The sequence below is a fragment of the Sceloporus undulatus genome, chromosome 1 (genome assembly GCF_019175285.1).
Source record: "Sceloporus undulatus isolate JIND9_A2432 ecotype Alabama chromosome 1, SceUnd_v1.1, whole genome shotgun sequence".
NCBI classification, from domain to species: Eukaryota; Metazoa; Chordata; class Lepidosauria; order Squamata; family Phrynosomatidae; genus Sceloporus; species Sceloporus undulatus.
In genome coordinates this window covers 19,838,066-19,857,527 of record NC_056522.1, presented here as the reverse complement: position 1 = coordinate 19,857,527, position 19,462 = coordinate 19,838,066, and the positions used below count along the sequence as shown (strand labels likewise).

The 19,462-nt window shown below is 41.9% G+C and overlaps 1 protein-coding gene across 1 annotated transcript in view; it reads left to right on the top strand.

The window, feature by feature from the left end:
* The window catches only part of LOC121924165 (stonin-1-like), a 72,345-nt gene extending 53,597 nt beyond the window's left edge, over nucleotides 1–18,748 (top strand). The window contains 5 exon segments of the mRNA XM_042455331.1: nucleotides 4,249–4,345; nucleotides 9,084–9,655; nucleotides 10,683–10,967; nucleotides 16,651–16,740; nucleotides 18,501–18,748. Of these exon segments, the coding sequence (XP_042311265.1) occupies nucleotides 4,249–4,345; nucleotides 9,084–9,655; nucleotides 10,683–10,967; nucleotides 16,651–16,740; nucleotides 18,501–18,608 (1,152 nt within the window). The 3' untranslated portion in view covers nucleotides 18,609–18,748.
* The last annotated feature ends 714 nt before the right edge of the window (nucleotides 18,749–19,462 follow it).

Below are 19,462 nucleotides of genomic sequence, written 5' to 3'. Positions count from 1 at the left end.
AGCACCTCTGAGATTAACTGAATGAAAGAAGAGGAAACATAAGCTTTTGTAGACTTGGGCCTGTTACAGACTGCCAAAATAAAGCTGCTTCGGGTCTCTTTGGAGGTATGCTGGTTTAAAAATGATGCATGCGTCCTAAGAATGCGGAAGCTGCACCAAAGCTGCCCTCCAGTGCTTAGGAATGGAGTGTGGCTTTGGTGCGACCTCTGAACTCTTAGGACCCCATGCATCATTTAAATAGCATACCTCCAAAGAGACCCGAAGCAGCTTTATTTTGGCAGTCTGTAACTGGCCTTGGTCTACTTCTTTTGGTGCAACCAAGGAAGTGGCCCAAATCCATGAAAGTCTACGAAACCTTATGCTACATTTTCTTATTTATTTATTTAAAGTATTTATACCCTGCTCAGTCTCAGGGATGCTACAAGATCTCTTTGCATACTGCTGGTCCAGTATTACACCGCTATGTCTCTGAATTCTACCTGCATGTGAAATGTTTATGGAACTCAGCTTAAACAGTAATGAATTGAATACATCCATTGCTCCGTGGTCACAAAAGTACCATTTTGTTTGTAAGGGAATTTACACCTGTGTACGAGTAGGGACTAGGAAGTGAAATTAATCAAACTCAGGTGTAATCTGCACCACAGAAATAATGCAGTTTGACATTACTTTAACTGCCATGGCTCCATGCTATGGAATTCTGGGATTTGTAGTTTGTTGCGACACCAGAGTTTTCTGACAGGGAAGGTTAAATATCTCACAAAACTACAAATCTCAGTAGCATGGAGCTATGGCAGTTAAAGTGGATATTGAACTGCATTATTTTTTCCAATGCAGATTAAATCTCGGTTGAAATTGCTCTTGTGAAAACCTTTGTGTAAGTAAAAAGTCTTAAATCTCATACGACATGGAGATTTACCTCTCTTATTTCACTTATGTATGAATTTATTTGCTTATGTACTAAGGTTGCAACCCACTAACCTAGGAGCAATCCCCACTGAACTCTGTGGGGTTTATTTCTGACAAGTCCATTTAAGCAGGATGAGCCAACTCCATTATGGACAGGTATTGGGCAGGGCTGATCCCTTACTATGTTCATCCTAAGCATCCTGCCCTGTGCCCTCTTTAGGAGAACCAAGCTATATGTCCCTTTCAGCCTGTTCTGGACCCTGTAAATGGATTCATTCCCCCCCCCCCCCTTTTCAAACTACACTATCAAAGAATGTTTTTAATCAGTCCAATCTGTTTATGTATGTGGGATGGAATGGGTCTTCCTCTTGTCCTTTGCCTAGCGTAGCAATTTCAATGCAGGACAATCCAAGAGAAAGTGCTTTTGAAAGCTACAGTTCTTTTGGGGTTTCTTCCAGGTGTGGTCCAAGACATTCTAGGGGCAGTTGCTGGCTTTGTGTTCCTTTAGCCTGTTGTTGTTGTTGTTGTTGTTGTTGTTGTTGTTGTTGTGTGCCTTCAAGTCATTTCCAACTTATGGCAGTCCCAAGGCAACCCTATCATGGGGGTTTCTTGACAAATTTCTTCAGAGAGGGTTTGCCATTGCCATCTTCTGAGGCTGAGAGATGTGACTTGTCCAAGGTCACCCGTGGGTTTACATGGCCCAGCTGAGATTCGAACCCTGGTCTTCAGAATCTTAGTCCAGTGCTTAAACCATTATGCTTCATTGGCTCTTCTTTAGCCTAGATAAGGACAATTGTGGCCCAACTTGAAGAAGGTATTAAAAATGGGGTGGCAATCACGAGGTTCACAGATTAAATTGTACGTGTTCATTTCTCTGCTGTGGGTATTCAAAAACTATGACTGGATGTCCATTCAGACAAACAACTGTTACAGAAAAAGACCTTTGGCAACTCGTCTCATGTGAAATTTTTATATTTGTAGTGGAGCAGCAAGATGGAATCTTTACTCTGTTCAAATAACCAAGGGATTCCTTCAAGAGCTTGTATATAGATGCAAACTGGGTGGTGTGTTGTCCATAATTTTCTGACCAAGCTGTGGAAGTGCAGTTTGATTTTTAGTATGGATTTCACAATCGTAGAATCTTGGTCTGCATTTTAAGATCCTAATCCTTAATGAAATCTTGATCTGCATTTTAAAACCCTAGTCCTTATGGGGTTGTGAGACAGGCTTGAATATAATGTAGGGACCCAGTGTGGCATAGTAGGTTTTTTCCTCCTTATTTTATTTGACCCTTTCTATGTAAAGTGCTGTGCAAACTTTACAGTACTCTATAAATAGATGATGATGATGATGATGATGATGATGATGATGATGATGGGCGTGGAGGACTCTGGGGCTTTAAAACTTGCCCTCCCTCCTTGCCAATACACCCCAATGGAGAGGAGATGCTGGAGGACATTTGGGCAGCATTTTTCTAGATGGCTATAGACTGGATTTGCCTCCCTCCTCAGTAACATCAGGACTAGGGAGACTCAGAGGGAGAGTGGCCTGTTCTAGTCCTAGTATGCTATTTGTAATGGGTTGTTATTTTTGCTGCCATTGGAGAGCTGGTGATTGTTTAATTGATTGTTATGTTATGCTTTGACTATCTTGCTATGTTATGTATTTGTAAAATGTTTTGTATAATTATTCAAACTGTTATTGTGCTTCATTATTCTGTAATGGTGAGGGTTATGATCAGGAGGAGGTGGGGTTAGGGAGTCGTTTCTGTTTTGTAATCCGCCTTGATTTCTTCTGGAAAAGGCGGAATATAAATAAATTATTATTATTATTATTATTATTATTATTATTATTATTATTATTATTATTATTATTATTATTATAGTTTAAATGTTGGACTACAACTCTGGAGACCAGGGCTCAATTCCCAGCTTTGCTATGAAACTCACTGGGTGGCCTTGGGAGAGTCACAAGCTCTCAGCCTCAGGGGAAGACAATGGTAAACCTCCTCTGAACAAATCTTGCCAAGGAGACCCCATGATACGTTTGCCTTCGGGTCACCATAAGTAAAAAATGACTTGAAGGCACACAACAGCAACAAAAATCTGTAGAGAACCAAATTAAGAACTGATTCATATGAAATGTTGCTTACATGGGAAATGTTTCAATTCCCTTGATAGCTCATAATATGCATCTTCTTCATCATCATCATCATCATGAGTAGCATTCACAGTTGCAGATGTGTAAAATAGAGTTATGAATTCATAAGTGCTTTGCAGTTAGGAAGACTGTGTGGTCTTAGTGTAAAACAGTATAAATGGCATCCCAGTCTCGCTCAACAACCAGCAGCCAGATTGGGTGAAGGACATCTATTCAGTTTCCAGTTGGGGTGCAAGGATGATGACATTTCCACCCACTTTCTGTAAGCATGCATGGCTTCAGGAATCAGCAGCAAGAGCCTTGTTGCAAGTTTTTGTCACAGCCTCACTTACTGATGTGAAGAAAGTGGAAATGACATCCATGTTTCACCCTGATTTGAACTGAACAGACTTCCTTTGGCTGATCCAGCTGCTGGCTTTTAAGATACACCAAAGGTGAGGAGGTTGCTTCAGACCAGGGGATATCACTTAGTTATACAGAAGTAAATACGCAGCTGATGTAGAATATCAGTGCATAAAAACAACAGCAAATCGTTATTTATTTCTTTGTTTTGTATGCCACCTTTCATAAGTTTAACCATTTTTTACTGTCATGATTGGTTAAAACTAATAACCAATGTTGGGAGCTGGCTTAGAGGTCTCATATTGGATGAAAGATGGGGTATTAAATAAAGAGCTCAGTCTGCTAACATTTCTGCATAAAAACATATTGTTAAAAGCATAAGTAATGTGTAAAATCACAAATCTAAAAAGGACCGAATTTCTCATCTCAGATTACAAATAAATGCTAGAGATATTTTAAAAATATCATAAAAATGATACACATGGCAGCTGCCAAATGTAATCGCTCACATCATTCCCTCAAAGATTATACCATTAGCTCTGTTTTTAACTGGTGCCCGAAAGAAAGAAGAATCAGGGATAGGAGATTATGAATGAAAGAAGATTCTACAATCAGGATGATACCACTGAGAAAGGCCTGCTATTGTACCAGGTGCACTGCTCTAAAAATAAGATAAATGGGATCTGTCAAATTAATCAGTTACATTCTTCTCTTCTCTCTCTCTCCCCCCCTCTCTCTGTGTCTGCTGCAGAATCCTAGTTTTAATGTTGCAGAACTTGGGATTCTCTGTACAAAGTAAATATATATATTTTCCTGATGAGCTTCCTTTTATTCTAGGGCTCTTCTAGGGCTGGCGGTACAATCCTTACTCTGCCTTCAGGCCTTACCTATCCTATTCAAATACCTGCTGGGGTGACTCTGCAGACTGCTTCAGGTAAGTCTTTACAGGTAGAGCCTTAAGTGTGAATTATGCAAGAAATTTGGATGGGGGAAAATGATGCATGTACAGTATATGCACGTATATGTATAGGGTCACAGGAATCACCCTATGGTAAAAATCATGCTGGCACTGTGCTATCAGTCTCTTCAGTTTTTGGAAGCTAAGCAGAGTTGGGCCTGGGTAATACTTGGATGAGAGGCCATCAGGTAATAGATCTGATCCTTCCGAATTGTGGGGATTTGGTTGCATCCCCTGTAGGTGGGAAAAATTGCAGGACTTCAAGCTCATATTTGTCAGAGGGTGGTGACCTGTGTGCATAGGTATGAGTGTGCCTTCAGGGGCACACCAGCATTGACTGATATGGGGCAGGGCAAGTTTTGGGATTAATGCCCTGCCTCTGTCTAACTCAGTGGACATGCTTCATGGATGAAACTGGAAAGAGTTTATAGAAAAAGATTAGCATAGTAGCACATCCTTTGCAAAAACTGTGTTAATAGGCTAAAATTCTATATCTATTCCAGGTTCACCTCCCTGCTCCCTTCACATTCCATTACCATGGAAAGCCAGGCACTATGTGACCTTGGTTTACATGCAGCAATTCCCCACAACTACTTACCTCCATCCCCTTGCACCCAAGCTCCCAACACACAGGATGACCAGATGCCCTTCTTTTCCAGGACATGTCCTATATTTCAGCCTTCTGTCTGAGAGGAATTTCAAAATGTCCTCCATTCTGAGCGTGACTAAGAATCAGGAATTTACATGAATTTACCTTTATATTAGTTTTGTCTTTTATATTGTGACGTCTTACATTTTTCTTGAATTTCCTACATTTTTGGTGCCTTGTCTTCCTTTGCTGTTATGACATCTGGTCATCCTGCCAACATGGCTACAGCATGGCTAAGCAGGCTTAATTTTAACATGAGAGAGGGAGCCCATGAAGGGGGACTCTTGACACAGGGACCCCAGTCCAAAGATTGCTAGTCTGCCAGTATGGCATGTTCATTGTATTTGGGATCTGCAGATAGAGCTACAAAAGAATCTGCCCCAAAACCCTGGAGAATCACTGCCAGCAGCCAAAGAGGACAGAGAGCTAGATGACACCAGTGGATTGACTCAGCATAAGCCAGTTTCTTATGGTTCTGTGTTTGAGATGCCCTTCAAAGTCTCTTCCTAAACTATCGTCTGCATCTGCACTGCAGAAATCAATCCAGGTTGACACCACTTTAACTGCCATGGCTCAATGCTAGGAATTCTGAGAATTGTAGTTTTGTAAGACATTTAGCCTTCTGTGTTAGAGAGCACTTGTGCTGCAGCAAACTACAATTCCCAGAATTCCATAGCATTGAGCCATGGCAATTAAAGTGGTATCAACTTGGATTAATTTCTGAAGTGCAGATGCAGCGTATATGATAGACATTGGTTGCCCACTAGGTTATAACATGATCACTTCAGTTGCATAGTTTCCATGTGTCTAGTCCAATGAACAGAGAAATCTGAGACTTAGGTCCTCCATGTTCCAGCTCCAAGGTAATGGGAGATGCTGGGACTAATCACAGTATAGGATACCATATCATATCTGTATTGCCTGGAGTTAATAGAGTAGTGGGACTTTGCTGGTGACTACCAAAAGGCAGATCTACACAACCAATTTATATCCGCTTTATACAAAATCAGCTATCACAATTCCACTTAAAAGAGTTCTGGGAAATGCAATTTGTTGAGTACGTTCCAGCAGATCCTCCCTCCTGCGTCTTGGGAAGCACAGTTCCCATGGCTCTCTCTGAGTGTTGTGGGATGACAATTCAAGCTGTATTTTTGTTGTGTAGGGAAATGCAGCAAGGGGAGAGAAGAAATTGGAAGCAGGGAAAATTAATAATGATGGCAATGTAGCATTATGAGGCTCCTGGGATTTTAATTAAAGAAGCATGCATGCTATAAGACAACTCTGACCTCATCAAGTTGAATAGTTTCAAACTGTCAGCTTCCAAATTCTCCTGGGGCCGTAGATCCAGCAGTAGAATACAAGGTAATAGATAAAGAGACGACATCCAGGGAAGGCAAAGCATCCTCTCTGCAGCTGTCGGTGCCCTTCAAGGGCCTTTAAGAACACAGTGAAATCATGTAAAATATAAAGAAGTCTATGCTGAAGGGGGAAAACGTTTGAGGGAGTGACAGGTGACTCTCATGGGCTCACAGCAGGCTTTGTAAGTTCCTTGCTACTTTAACAGGGCCAGCCCTACCATTAGGCAGAGTGAGATGGCTACAATAGGCAATACATTTTAAGTGCTGTGAAAGAATAACAATTGGGTTGTTATTTAATTTACTAATATAATATTTTTACTGCCAGGGGTGGGGATATCCTTCCTGCAGAATATTCTGCCTAATGGACCAAAATGACTAGCCTGGCTTTAGGTCTAATACATATTAAACTCAGTGAAGGGTGGGAGAGAGTGCTTTTTGCTCTGCTCCAGTCAGCAAAATGCTTTGAGTATTTCATGAAGGATGTTGAAATGTTTCAGGATTGCAGGAAAGGGCAAGTGCAGTATTCTACCTATCTACAATTAGGCCCTTCATACTGTCAGTCAATAAAATACATGCCAGTAGGTATTATACAATATTTTAAATAGTTTCATATATATCCTTTATATGCAGTCTCCTTGAGTCTTCCTTATTTGGAATTTCAACATCTGAAATATTCCAGAATTGTCCACATGGATGGCTGAGATAGTGACACCTTTGCTTTCTGATGGTTCAGTGTACACTTTATTTCATGCACAAAACTATTAAAATATTGTATATAAAATTACCTTCAGGCTATGTATATAAGGTGTATACAAAACATAAATGTATTTCATGTTTAGACTTCACTCACATCTCCAAAATATCTCATTATATATATGCAATATTCCAAAATCCAAAACATTTCTGGTCCCAAGTATTTTTGTTACATGAAACTCAACCTGTAGTTTCTGTATGGTATTTTATGTAATACTGTTTATAGTTTTATAATTAATAGCTTTTCAGCACACTTCTTGAGGGCAACTCCTTGTTTACTCTCGCTGAGGTTTTGTCCCATGGTCTTTGCTTTTCCTACATGTAAGACTGAACTGGCCTGTTACTGGGAGTCTTCCTGCTTAGAATCAAAGCATTCTAGAATCGTTGGTCCAAAAACACACTGCAGAAATAATCCAGTTTGACAGCCCTGGCTCAGTTATAGGAAATCTTGGGAATTATAGTTTGTTGTACCACCAGAACTCTGACAGAGAAGGCTAGATGTATCATAAAACTACAGTTCCCAGAATTCCTTAGCACTGAGCCAGGGCAGTTAAAGCAGTCTCAAACTGGATTATGTCTGCAGTGTGTTTTGGACTATAGAGCTGGAAAGGATGACAAGAATTCAACTCCCCATGTTGGGTATACACAATGGAGTAATATGCAACTAAGGTTGTTAAAGCACTCTAGGTATATAGGCATCCAACTACTGTTTAAACATCCTCAGTAAAGGAGGGTCCATTACTCTCCCAGACAATTTATTCTACTTTTAAACCAAATCATCAGGAAGTTCTTCCTAACATTTCGATGGATTCTCTTTTTTTGTAATTTGAACAGAAAACATCTTGCTCTCTTGCTCCTAACAGAGGGATGGCGGGTCTGGGAGCTGTACTTGCTTCATTCTTTATCCCCCATGGGCTGCACTGATCCATTTTTTTTTTTGACAACCAGAATTTACCAGAATAGAAAAATCAGTTTCTCTGCATGTTTGCTTGAGCAACTGAGGAAGGCAGTCAGGTTGCTATTACAGTGGAACCCTGCCTTATATGGGGGATCCGTTCTGGACCCACCCGTGTAAGGCGAATTCTGCCTATGCTTGATCCCTATTATAGTGAATGGGGCTCGTCCACGCGGCAGTATGGTGCGAGTGCGCGGCAGCTGTGCACACCATTGAGAGTATTGCAGTGTGGCTTCCATATAAACTGGAAGCTGCGTATGGCGTGCACATGTATGGAGCGGGCGCGCTGTAATTGCTGTTAAGTCAACTTCAACTTATGGCACCCCTGTGAATGCGAGACCTCCAGGTCACCCTGTTATTAACAGCCCTACTCAGGTCATGCAAACTCAGGACCATGGCTTCCTTGATTGAATCTATTTGTAATGGGATCTTTCTCTTTTTCTATTGCCTTTCACTTTTACTGAGCATTATTGCCTTTTCTAAGGAGTCCTACCTTTTCACGATATGTCCAAAGTATGACAGTCTCGGTTTAGTTATCTTGGCTTTCAGGGACAGTTCAGTATTGATTTGTTTTAGAACCCATTTATTTGTCTTTTGGCACCACATTTCTTCCAATCAGCTATCTTCGATAACCACAATTTCACAATTATACATAAAAATTGGAAATACAATGGCACCGATAAACCTGACTTTGGTATTCAGTAATGTATCTTTATAGGAAGGCAGGCATATTCACAGAGATCCAGCATGGTGTAGTGATGAGCATTGGACTATGACACTGGAGACCAGTGTTTGAATCCTTGCATGGCCATGGAAACCCACTGGGTGACCTAGGCATGTCACACTCTCTGTTTTAGAGGGAAGCAATGGCAAATAAACATATTTTGCAAAGAAAACCCCATGATGGTTCACCTTAGGGTCACCATATGTCAGAAACAACTTGAAGGCACACAACAATAAGAAAGGCATGTTCACAGTTTTTCACTTTCCCTTTTTTAGGACACTTATATAAAGTCAACATGCCTGTGGTGGTCACTCAGGCCCCAGGAAATGGCAGTGGTGTCCAGAGTCCAGTCCCACAAATATTCCAGCAGCCTGGGAAGGAGCCCTCCATATCCCAGTCTACCACAGAGGGTCCAGGGCAAGGAAACAGCTCTTCTGTTCAAGCAGCCAGCAATGAAAACTCACAGGCCCTGAAGTCTGCTGTACCCCAGCATGTAGGAATGGAGGAGAAAGCGTTGCCAGCAGTTGATGTCATGCAGGAGGGTCTTGGAAGTCAGGAGAAAACTACAGTGGGGGTACTGGTAAGCTCCCAATTATGTAGCTCCCACGAGACTCCAAGGAACCCTGAAGTCTCAAGAGCTACTCCTGTCCCGAAGCTGCCAGAATCAGACAGCACCGCAGCAACCACAGAAGCGATGAGAGGCAGCCCTTCTGTTGGGGGTGAATTGTCTGCAAACCTTGACCAGTCCCTGGATCCAGATGATATCATTGAGTTGATCATCATGGGCAATGAGTTGGATGACAGGACCTTCTTGCCCAGTGAAGCCAACCTGTCTTTTTCGGAAGAGGTAATTCCCAATGCCACATGTAGTTGTCACATTTAAAATACAGTGGACCCTTGTTATACTTGGGGCTTGGTTCCAAGATCCCCTGAGGATAACAAAATCCGTGGATGCTCAAGTCCCATTAAATATAATGGCATAGCAAAATGGTGTCCCTTATAAAAAATGGAAAATCAAGGTTTGATAGTTGAAATTTATACTTTTTTTGAATATTTTCAAACTGTGGATGCTTGAATTCATGTATAAAAAATCCATGTATAAGAAGGGCTGACTGTAGTTTATTTCCACACCTCTTTTGCTTTTGTAAACAATTTTAAAAAACCGTGCAATTTTTGTGAATTTTTGTGAACCTTGTAAATGTATTTTAAAATATGCATTGAAATATATTACATGGGTTGAATTAGACTTGGGGTTTGGAACCCTTCCATCCTATTTAAGATCAATAGTTGGATGCTGTTGGTTTTCATTGGCCTAGATTGCATTGTGCTTTTTTGGGGAGTGGGTTGGAACAATTTCTTTGTGGTGGTGGTGATGATGATATTTATTTATATCCCATTCCCCCCCCCCCCCCCAACATTGGGACTCAGAGTGGCTTACAATTTAAAAGAATAATACATTTTTAAATGCAATAGTGAGCATTAAAATAGCATTAAAATAGAATTAAACTGTTACATTATTAGAACCAGAGTAGCATAGTGGTTTGAGTCTTGGGCTACAACTCTGGAGTCAGAGTTCGAATTCCTGCTTGGCCATGAAAACCCAGTGGGTGACCTTGGGCAAATCAGTTTCTCAGCATCAGAGGGTGGCAAAGCCCGTTCTGACCAAATCTTGTCAAGAAAACCCTGTAATAGGTTCACCTTAGGCCACCATAAAAGGGAGGATTCAAATCAATGGGTGGTGGTGCAAGCAAATTCAGTAGATATGAAAGATGTTCTCAAGGGGTCCCGCTTAGCTCAGGCAAAAGCAGTAGGGGGACCCAGAGATCCCTAACAGAAACCCACCTACTTATCCACGTTTTTTCTTTTTTTTCCAGCTCGATACCAGTGTCCAGATGGAACCTGATTTGCAGGCTCCAAAGGATATAGCCAGTGACCTCAAAACTATTATTCAGCTGGATGGAACAGGCGATGCTTCTCCCAGGGCAGAAATAGAAAGCCCACCAGATGGGGAAGATGAGGAGCTTGTTGGCATCATTGACACTGAAGATCTGAAAGTCCTGGATGAGGAAGAGGAAGAAGGTGAAAATAGCACTTCAGACAATCAGTCTCTCAGCAGCACCAGTGACACCGATGACCCCTCTGTTGACATCACCGAAGAGGTAAAAGCTTTTGAGCCCTCTGAAAAAGAATGTTGTGCTCCTGTGTCTATGGTAGGGTCAAATTAGACACAGAATCACAGAACTGGAAGAAACATCAAGGTCACCTTGTCCAGCACCACTCAAAGTGATGGTCCAATCTGCAAGCTGCCGGTCTGCAGTGAGTTTACAGGAAACGGTGTGAATACAGTAATATGCACAAATGTGTCCTTTAGAAGCAACAATCTAGTCCCTGCAGCAATACTGAAAATCTGTTACATCCCTGAGGTTTGGCCAAATGTCCTCTGTCTGCTCTTGTTGCCTCAGCAAGGGGAAGTGGTTGACTTTCTTTTGCTTGAGGTGATTAAGCAGAGACTCAACAGCTGTCTGACATAGATGCTGGAGGTGCATTCTACATAGTAGATCATGCATTGAGGAAGTGGTTCTGACTAGATGAAGACCAAGATCCATCTCAACTCTGTGACTTTGTTTTGTGGATTTTTCTACCTATGTTGAAACTGAAGAACCAGGAGACATATCATGTCCTCTATGTTCAAGGTCCAAGACTGGAGGAAAAAAAGAAAATTACTTTCTTTTATCCCTGACAAGGAGAACCTTCCTGAAGCCTTTATTTTTTCCTCTTTGGGTGCCTCTACAATGTAGAAATAATGCAGTTTGACACCACTTTAACTGTCATGGCTCCTTCCTACAGAATCCTGGGATGTGTAGTTTTGTGAGGCACCAGTCCTCTTTGACAGAGAAGGCTAAAGACCTTGTAAAACTGCAAATCTCATTATTCCATAAGTTGGAGCTACAGCACTTAAAGTGATGCCAAACTGCATTGTAGATGCAACCTTTAAAGCCTTCTTCAGATAGGCTCTAGGGTTACTTCTACCCATCCCAGCCCCAGACTTGCCTTTTCCTGCCCTCCAAACATGACCATATAGTGTCCAGTGAGAGGGTCCTCTGAGTGATGAGAATGATTGCCATCATCCTCTGGACCTCTGGGTGGCCCCCTGGAAGATCATAGAATCATAGAATTGTAGAGTTGGAAGAGACCACTAGGGCCATCCAGTCCAACCCCCTGCCATGCAGGAAATCCAAATCAAAGAATCCCCGACAGATGGCCATCCAGCCTCTGTTTAAAGACCTCGAAGGAAGGAGACTCCACCACACTCCGATGGAGTGTGTTCCACTGTTGGACAGCCCTTACTGTCAGGAAGTTCTTCCTAATGTTGAGCTGGAATCTCTTTTCCTGGAGCTTTCATCCATTGCTCCGGGTCCTAGTCTCTGGAGCAGCAGAAAACAAGCTTGCTCTCTCCTCAATATGACATCCCTTCAAATATTTAAACAGGGCTATCATATCACCTCTTAACCTTCTTTTCTCCAGGCTAAACATCCCCAGCTCCCTAAGTTGTTCCTCATAGGGCATGGTTTCCAGACCTTTTACCATTTTAGTCACCCTCCTTTGGACACGCTCCAGTTTCTCAACATCCTTTTTAAATTGTGCCCAGAACTGGACACAATATTCCAGGTGGGGTCTGACCAAAGTAGAATACAATGGCACTATTACTTCCCTTGATCTAGACACTATACTTGTTAGCTGCCGCATCGCACTGTTGACTCATATTCAACTTATGGTCTACTTGGATTCCTAGATCCCTTTAACATGTAGTTTCATTCAGCCAGGTGTCCCCCATCCTGTATCTGTGCATTTCATTTTTCCGCCCTAAGTTCAGTACCTTACATTTCTCCATGTTGAATTTCATTTTGTTAGCTTTGGCCCAGCTTTCTAGTCTATTCAGGTTATCTTGAATTTTGATCCTGTCCTCTGGAGTATTAGCTACTCCTCCTAATTTGGTTTCATCTGCAAATTTGATAAGTATGCACCCAATTTTGTCCTCCAAGTCATTAATAAAGATGTTGAATAGCACTGGGCCCAGGACAGAGCCCTGTGGGACCCCACTGGTCACTTCTCTCCAGGATGAAAAGGAGCCATTGTTGAGCACCCTTTGGGTTCGGCCAGTCAACCAATTACAGATCCATATAACAGTTACTTTGTCAAGCCCACATTTTACAAGCTTGTTTGCAAGAATATCATGGGGAGCTTTGTCAAAGGCCTTAGTGAAATCAAGATATACTATATACACAGCATTTCCTTCATCTACCAAGCTGGTAATTTTATCCAAGAAAGAGATTAGATTTGTCTGGCATGACTTCGTTCTCTGAAACCTGTGTTGACTTTTTGTGATTATGGCATTGCTTTCTAGATGTTCACAGACTCTCTTTTTAATGATCTACTCTATAATCTTTCCTGGTATAGATGTCAGACTAACTGGACGATAATTGTTGGGATCCTCTTTTTTCCCCTTTTTGAAGATGGGGACATTTGCCCTCCTCCAGTCTGCTGGGACTTCTCCTGTTCTCCAGGAGTTCTCAAAGATTATTGCCAATGGCTCCAATATTACATTTGCCAGTTCTTTTAATACCCTTGGATGTAGTTCATCTGGTCCCGGAGACTTAAATTCATTTAGATTAATAAGGTGTTCCTCTACTATCTCTTTACTTATTCTGTGCTGAAATCCCCCTATTCTGTCCTCTGCTCCATTATCCTCAGGTTGAGCACCCTTTTCCTTTTCTGAGATGACTGAGGCAAAGAAGGTGTTGAGTAACTCTGCCTTTTCTCTGTCCCCTTTTAGCATTTTGCCATCTTCTGCATGCAGTGGCTCTACCGTGTCCTTCTTCTTCCTTTTGCTGCGGACATATACAAAAAAGCCCTTTTTGTTGTTCTTAACCACTCTAGCAAACCTGAGTTCATTCTGTGCTTTGGCTTTCCTGACTTTACCCCTACATAGGCTCGCTATTTCTTTGAATTCCTCTTTGGTGATTTCCCCATTTTTTCATTTCTTATACATGTCCCGTTTTAGACTTAGCTCAGTTGAAAGTTCTTTAGTCATCCATCCTGGTTTCTTGAGACATCTCCCATTTTTCTTCTTCACTGGAACTGTTTGAAATTGTGCCTTCAGTATCTCCCTTTTAAGAAACTCACATCCATCTTGAACTTCCTTCTCTTTTAATATTGCTGACCATGGGATCACACCCAGTATTTCTTTAAGTTTACTAAAGTCAGCTTTCCTAAAGTCTAGAATGTGTGTCTGACTATGCCTGGCTTCTCCTTTCCATTGTATAACAAACTCCAGGAGAGCATGGTCACTCCCGCCTAAGGATCCCACCACTTGCACTCCATTGACTAGGTCATCCCTGTTGGTTAGGATCAGATCCAAAATAGCTGATCCCCTTGTTGCCTCTTCCACCTTTTGGACAAAGAAGTTGTCTCCAAGGCAAGTGAGGAATTTGCTAGACCTTGAGGATTTTGCTGAGTTTGACTTCCAGCAAATATCAGGATAGTTGAAGTCACCCATCACTACTACATCTCTCCTTTCTGAGTGTATGGTTATCTGTTCTAGAAAGACATCATCCAATTCCTCAGTCTGACTTGGGGGTCTGTAGTAGACTCCCACAATGACATCCTTGTTGTTACCCTGCCCTTTAATTTTTTATCCAGATGCTCTCCACCTGGCTTCCAGGATTGATGTCCTGGATCTCTTCACTGGTGTAAATGTCCCTGACATATAAGGCTATTCCTCCTCCTTTGGCTTATTTCTCTGGAGGATGTCTGCCTCATGTGCCAGCAATCAGTATATAGCCAGCATTAATCCATTCAGCAGTCCTGTATCCTCTTACCTACATGGCAGTGCCAGAGAGACAGGGTGCAGCAGAGCAAGGATTGGGTTGCAGAGGCAGCTAAGTAAGGATTGCCACTGCTGTCTGTGTCAGAAGAACAGAGGCATTAGCAGCAGTGATCCTCTCTTCATGGCTGTCCCTTCCCATTAGCCAATGTCCATAGAGGGGGTGGAGATGGAGATAGGATTGACACCACCTTTGCTTACATTCTTCTTTTGTTTGATAGCTGTAATCCTCCTTGCTCAGTTGACTCACTCCCCTGCCATTGGGAACTACAATAGCCATGCCAGGGGGAGGGGGGAGGGAGAGCAATAGCCAAGCAAGGATCACAGGTGTTGCCTGCGTCAGAAGAGCACAAGTAGTGATAGTGGAGATCCTTCTTGCTCAGCAGCCCCCTTGGCCATCCATACAGGGATCAGGGGGACAGCAAGAGAGGATTGCTGCCACCAGGATGGAAAGATTTGTCACTGTCTGAGTTTGTCTTTAGCTACTGCACAGTAGTTGAAAGCATGCCTGCAGTGAGGAAAAAATGGATTACAATTATTTGCCATCTCCCATGGGAATGCATAATAGGAAGAAGCAATCCCTTACATAAGTTACATTTTTGGATTAGAGTTTCCCTGAAGAGAGCATTGACAGGTAACATGATGTGTTTGTAGTTAACTGTCCTCGAGTAGATCTCAACCCATGGTGACCCTGTGGATGAGGCATCTCCAAGACTCCCTGTCCTCCACTGCACTGCTTAATTTCTACAAATCCATACGCACGGTCTCCCTAATAAGAGTCCATCCATCTAGCATGTGGCCTTCCCCTCTTTCTACTCCCCTCATTTCCTAGCATTATTGTTTTTTCCAATGAGTCGTGCCTTCTCATGGTGTGTCCGGAGTACGACTCATTGGAAAAAACAATTTTGTCATCTTGGCTTCCAGGGAGATTTCTGGCTTGATTTGCTCTAGGACCCATTTGTTTGTCTTCTTAGCTGTCCAGGGTATCCTCAGCACTTCTCTCCAGCATCACATGTTGAATGGATTGATTTTCCTCCTATCTTCTTTCTTCTCTCTCAGCCATATATGGTAATAGGGAATACAATGCTTTGTATAATTCTGACTTTTGTGTTCAGTTGTATATTTTCACATTTTAGAATCTTTTCTAGTTCTTTCATTGCTGCCCTCCCCATTCTTAATCTTCTGATTTTCTGACTGCAGTTCCTGTTTCTATCTATGTTTGCTCCCAGGTATGAGAACTCTTTTACTACTTCTATTTCTTCATTGTCTAGGTTAAATTTGAGGTGACATGATAGCCACCTCTAAATATCTGAACAGATCTCTCCATCTTGTTTTCTGCTGCTCCAGGGACTAGAACATGAACCAATGACAAGAAAAGAGATTCTATCTAAACATTAGGAAGAACTTTACTGCAAGAGCTATTTGACAATGAAATAGACCGCCCCAGAGGGTGGTACACCCCCATTTTCTGGTCTTTAAACAGAGGTTGGATGGACATCTTTCAAGATGGGCATGAGGTTGAACCAGATGACCCTTGCGGTCTCTTTTCATTTCTATGATTTTATGGACCTTATCACATGGGGAAAATTGGGGAGAAATCAAGGGCGATTATCCCATGCAAAACACAATATCACAATTACATACCACTATTAAACAGGAAATAAACAGCAACAAATCATTTTTGGGATTTCCCTGTGAATGATTTGTTGCTGTTTATTGCCTGTTTAATAGCACTGTCATGTGAAAATCTTAATTGTGACCTCAAGTTTTGCATGGGATAATCGCTGTTTAAACCCCCGATTTTGCCCAATTCCCCCCATGTGGTAAGGTCCACTGACCATCCTTGTTAGAGGATTTGCGGAGTTGTTAATCTAAACCACCTTTCCTTCCAATTTTGATTGACACATACGTACACATTTTTCAAATTCTTTTAAATTTTGTGATTCTTTTTTTTTCAGGACCCATTAAATTCTGGTGATGATGTTAGTGAGCAGGAAACACCGGATGTGTTTGACACTGATAATATAATCGTGTGTCAGTATGATAAGGTACAGTATAGAACACTATCTCTTCAACTTATTTATTTAAAATATGTTTAGATCATCTCCAACACTGCATAGGATTCTAGGGTGGTTTATTAAACTGGCAAATGAAAATACAACAATAAAAAACACCATTAGACCTCTTAATTCTTTACAACATGCACAAGTTAAAATGCCTTGGGTGAACAAAACCAGTTTAGCCAGACGCTGAAAAGACGCTGCAGACCATGCCATTGCTCCTAGTGGAATCAGAAGTAACATCACATTGCTTCTGGTTCCAATATTCATCTGAAATATCACGTTTTTAAAGGTTTTCCACGGCTGTGGGGGACAGTGTGGGTGAAGGAGAAATAAAGCACCATGTTTTTGTGGGAGTTTGGGTGTTTTTTTGTGTGTGTATTTTGGCTAATGATTTGGCTGACACCCCCACCCCCCCCCCCCAGATTGAAGGCGTCAGGAAGTCAGCATTGTGTTGTGATTTGAGCTCTGGGAGACCAGAGTTCGAATCCCCGCTCATCCATGGAAACCCATGGGGTGACCTTGAGCAAACCATACTCTCTCAGCCTCAGAGGATGGCAATGACAAACCTTCTCTGAAGAAATGTGCCACGGAAACACCATAATAGGTTGACCTTAAGGTCACCATAAATTGGAGAAGACTGGAAGGTACACAACAACAAAAACAAGAGGGCATCAGGATGACAAACAAAGGTCCTGAGGATCACATGCAATCTATTGGCCACACTCCCCCCCTGCCCCCCCCCTGCATTATGAGGAGCAAGCTCCATACCAATGGTGCCACTGGCAAAAAAGCAGTCCTCTTTGCTGGCATATATGATCTCTCTGGTAAAGGCACCTATATCAGAACAAGTGCTTCTGGTATCTGGGTACCAAGGCAAGCTCTAGATCTAGAATCTTTTATTGGGCATGGAAGCAAATGGGGGAAGTTGTCATAAAATTGGAATAATACACAGTACGTACAACTGGCTCTACCAGTCAGAGATGTGCAACTCACACTGTGCACCATTAGAAACTTTTGAGTTCCCTTTGTTTTGTAAAACATTGTAGAAAACAATGTACCAATCTTTGGCATTGCTATTTTTCTGGTGTAGCAAATAAAGTGTACTCATTACTTCTAAAGAGGTAGCGTGATGTTATAGATTGGGTGCTGGACTCTGGGGACCAGGTTTCAAATCCTAATCCATCCATGGAAATCCTCTGGGTGACCTTGGGCAAGTCACACACTCAGAGCCCAGAGAAGGGAAGTAGGAAACCTGCTCTGAACAAATCTTGCCCAGAAAATTCTGTGATAGGTTCACCTTAGGGTTGCCATAAGCTGGAAACAATTTGATAGCACACAACAATAAGAACATTACTTCTATTTTTTTTTTAATGGAGAGGGATCATTTGTGGAGATTTTTGGCCCCCTTTCCATTTTTTAAAAGTATACCTTTGAAAACAGCAATGGTGGTAATAAGGGTGATGATAGAAAGGAATGAGCCACTAAGGTAATACTATTGCATTACTCTTAAAATAAATAACACTGTATTATTTTAAAATACAATTGAATGTTCTTGTATGTGTGATGTAGGGAAGCCTTAGTGCTTTTGGTTTTGGTGTTTAAATTCTCCTTCGAGCAGCTCTTTATTTTCCATCAGTTCTAAAGAAAATCAGGTTTGCTTTTAGTAGATTTTCTAATCAGCAGGATTTAAAGGTTCTCGTAAGCTATTTCTGAGAGACCCTGCCGTTTGCTTTTTTTAAACCCAGGTTCAGCGAAGCAAGAACAGATGGAAGTTCTATCTGAAAGATGGTGTGATGTGCTTTGGGGGAAAGGACTATGTTTTTTCCAAAGCTATTGGAGACGCAGAATGGTGAGAGGTTCTGCAAAAATACTGCAGTGCTATTATTATTATTATCTTAATTAAACAATGTACTGTAATGTTCAGTGAGAGGAAACTGAAAATTTTTTGTTCCGAAATGCTGAATGTGAAAAGAAATTTCACATATGATGTATGACTGTGTAAAAATAAATAAATAAATATATCCTGCATTAACAGTGACTGCATATTGATCAATATTGTCTCTGGAGCCATATTATATATATATATGCATAGGTGTTGCACTTAGCTTTTGTTAACAAGCACATTAGTTTATGGAGAGTTCCGGGGTACAAACAGCCTGGAGAAAAGTTTCCACACTTGGCAGAGATTCTTGGCTTCCCAGAAGGGAGGGCAAATCTCTGGACCTGTACACAGGAGCCAAAGGCCCGTGTTCCTCTGTCCTTACATTGTCATAAATGGGCACCACAGGTCAATAGCCCTAGGCCTGGATTGGCCAGTCTGGATAACAGTCTGGAGGTCCCAGACCAATCCCTGCTCAAAGGGTCCTTAATGTGGGACAAAAAGACTGACTATTTGCCTCAGAGTTTCTCCAAAAGTTTGCGGCACCAGCTGGCAGACCACATGCCCTGCACACTCCTTACCCTCTGGTGTTGTTGCATCATCCCTGAAGGTCCCCACCACAGCCTGTGACATTGGATGGGGGCACCTGGCCACATTGGTGTAGCCCAGCATCCCATTTCCATCCTTATGGGCTGTGAAGGGAGCTTTCAGGGAAGATGCTACAGCAGAGGCAGGTAAACAGCAGAAGGTGACAGCAGCACTATGGTACAGCAGCAGATGAGCATGTGAACACCACTGTGCTGGTCTGGGGACTGACCTGGATCAAAA